The 1,438-nt window shown below is 31.7% G+C and overlaps 1 protein-coding gene across 1 annotated transcript; it reads left to right on the forward strand.

Moving 5' to 3' along the window:
- Positions 1-254: 254 nt before the first annotated feature.
- On the forward strand, positions 255-1,438 carry LOC129959361 (gastrula zinc finger protein XlCGF7.1-like). The gene has a single exon (XM_056072180.1). The coding sequence runs from the start codon at positions 560-562 to the stop codon at positions 1,436-1,438; it is 879 nt and encodes a 292-aa protein (XP_055928155.1). The 5' UTR covers positions 255-559.

Raw genomic sequence — 1,438 nt, forward strand, 5'->3', positions numbered from 1 at the left:
ATAGTATGTATTGCCGATATATGCTGATGCTGGGGATTTAACATCTACTTTGACAGATGCTTTACCAAAAATTATACCCAAGGACACTATGTAATCAACGTAAGAAAAAAAATTTTCAATCCATCTATGTTTCTCTACCTGTACGCCAAAATTACAAATGGCAATGAACATATTTTGTAAAGAAGATTGTTTTCTGATTTTTCCCAGGTCGTGATTTAATACGTTGTCTTTGGTAGAGAAAAGTAGAATAACAGCAGGCGAGTTTTGAAGATTTTAAAAAAGTTACTTTTATTTCAGGCGAAGTATTTCTTCATCGACAAACTGAAGCTTATGAATCTTTATAATTGAAAAGTTGTAACTTTTATGAATATCGAATATTTTTCGAATAAGTGTGGTATTTCATCATGAAATATGCAAAACGATTAAAATAGTGGAGCTTTCATTTTCTCACATTAATGAAAAGTCATTTTTTGAAGGATTTTAAATTAGAAATTTAATTTACTCTACGCTCATCTGTTCATTATTAAGGAAATTAAAATTTAAAGGTTAAAAATTGAATATGGAAGTAAAACTCGTTCAATCGAAAGGGAATGTACATGAATGTAAAATATGTGGTACAAAATGCAGTACTAAAAGCAATTTGAGCAGACATTTAAGTATTCATACACATGAGAAACCGAATTTATGTGAGATTTGTGGAAAAGCATTTAATCAAAAAAGAACTTTGAAAGCGCATTTGTTCATTCATACAGGAGAAAAATCTTATGCTTGTGATGTATGTGGTAAATCATTCACCTTTAAAGGTGATTTAAAAATTCATTTGCGTACTCACACACATGAAAGGCCTTATGGCTGTGATGTCTGTTGTAAAGCGTTTTCGTATAGAAACACTTTAAAAAGACATTTGCGTATTCATACTAAAGAAAAACCTTATTCCTGTGATATTTGTGATAAAGTATTTTCGGATCGAAGCGCTTTTAAAATACATCTAAGAATTCATACAAAAGAAAAACCTTATGCCTGTAATGATTGTGGCATAGGTTTTACGCAAAGGAGTACTTTACAACGACATTTACGTATTCATACAAAGGAAAAACCTTTTACCTGCGAAGTCTGTGGCAAAGATTTTACGCAGAGAAGCAATTTACATGGACATTTACGTATTCATACAAAAGAAAAACCTTATACCTGCGATGTCTGTGGCAAAGCTTTTACGCAGAGAAGCAATTTACATGGACATTTACGTATTCATACAAAAGAAAAACCTTATACCTGCGAAGTTTGTGGCAAAGCTTTTACGCAGAGAAGCAATTTGCATGGACATTTACGTATTCATACAAAAGAAAAACCCTATACCTGCGAAGTTTGTGCCAAATCGTTTTCATGCAGAAGTTCTTTAAAAAGACATTTAAGAACTCATGGAAATGAAAATGCCTAA

This window comes from Argiope bruennichi, chromosome X1 (assembly GCF_947563725.1).
Source record: "Argiope bruennichi chromosome X1, qqArgBrue1.1, whole genome shotgun sequence".
In the NCBI taxonomy this organism is placed as follows: domain Eukaryota; kingdom Metazoa; phylum Arthropoda; class Arachnida; order Araneae; family Araneidae; genus Argiope; species Argiope bruennichi.

Coding starts and splice junctions, on each gene's coding strand:
- LOC129959361 (XM_056072180.1), top strand. CDS start 560: ATGGAAGTAAAACTCGTTCAATCGAAAGGGAATGTACATGAATGTAAA.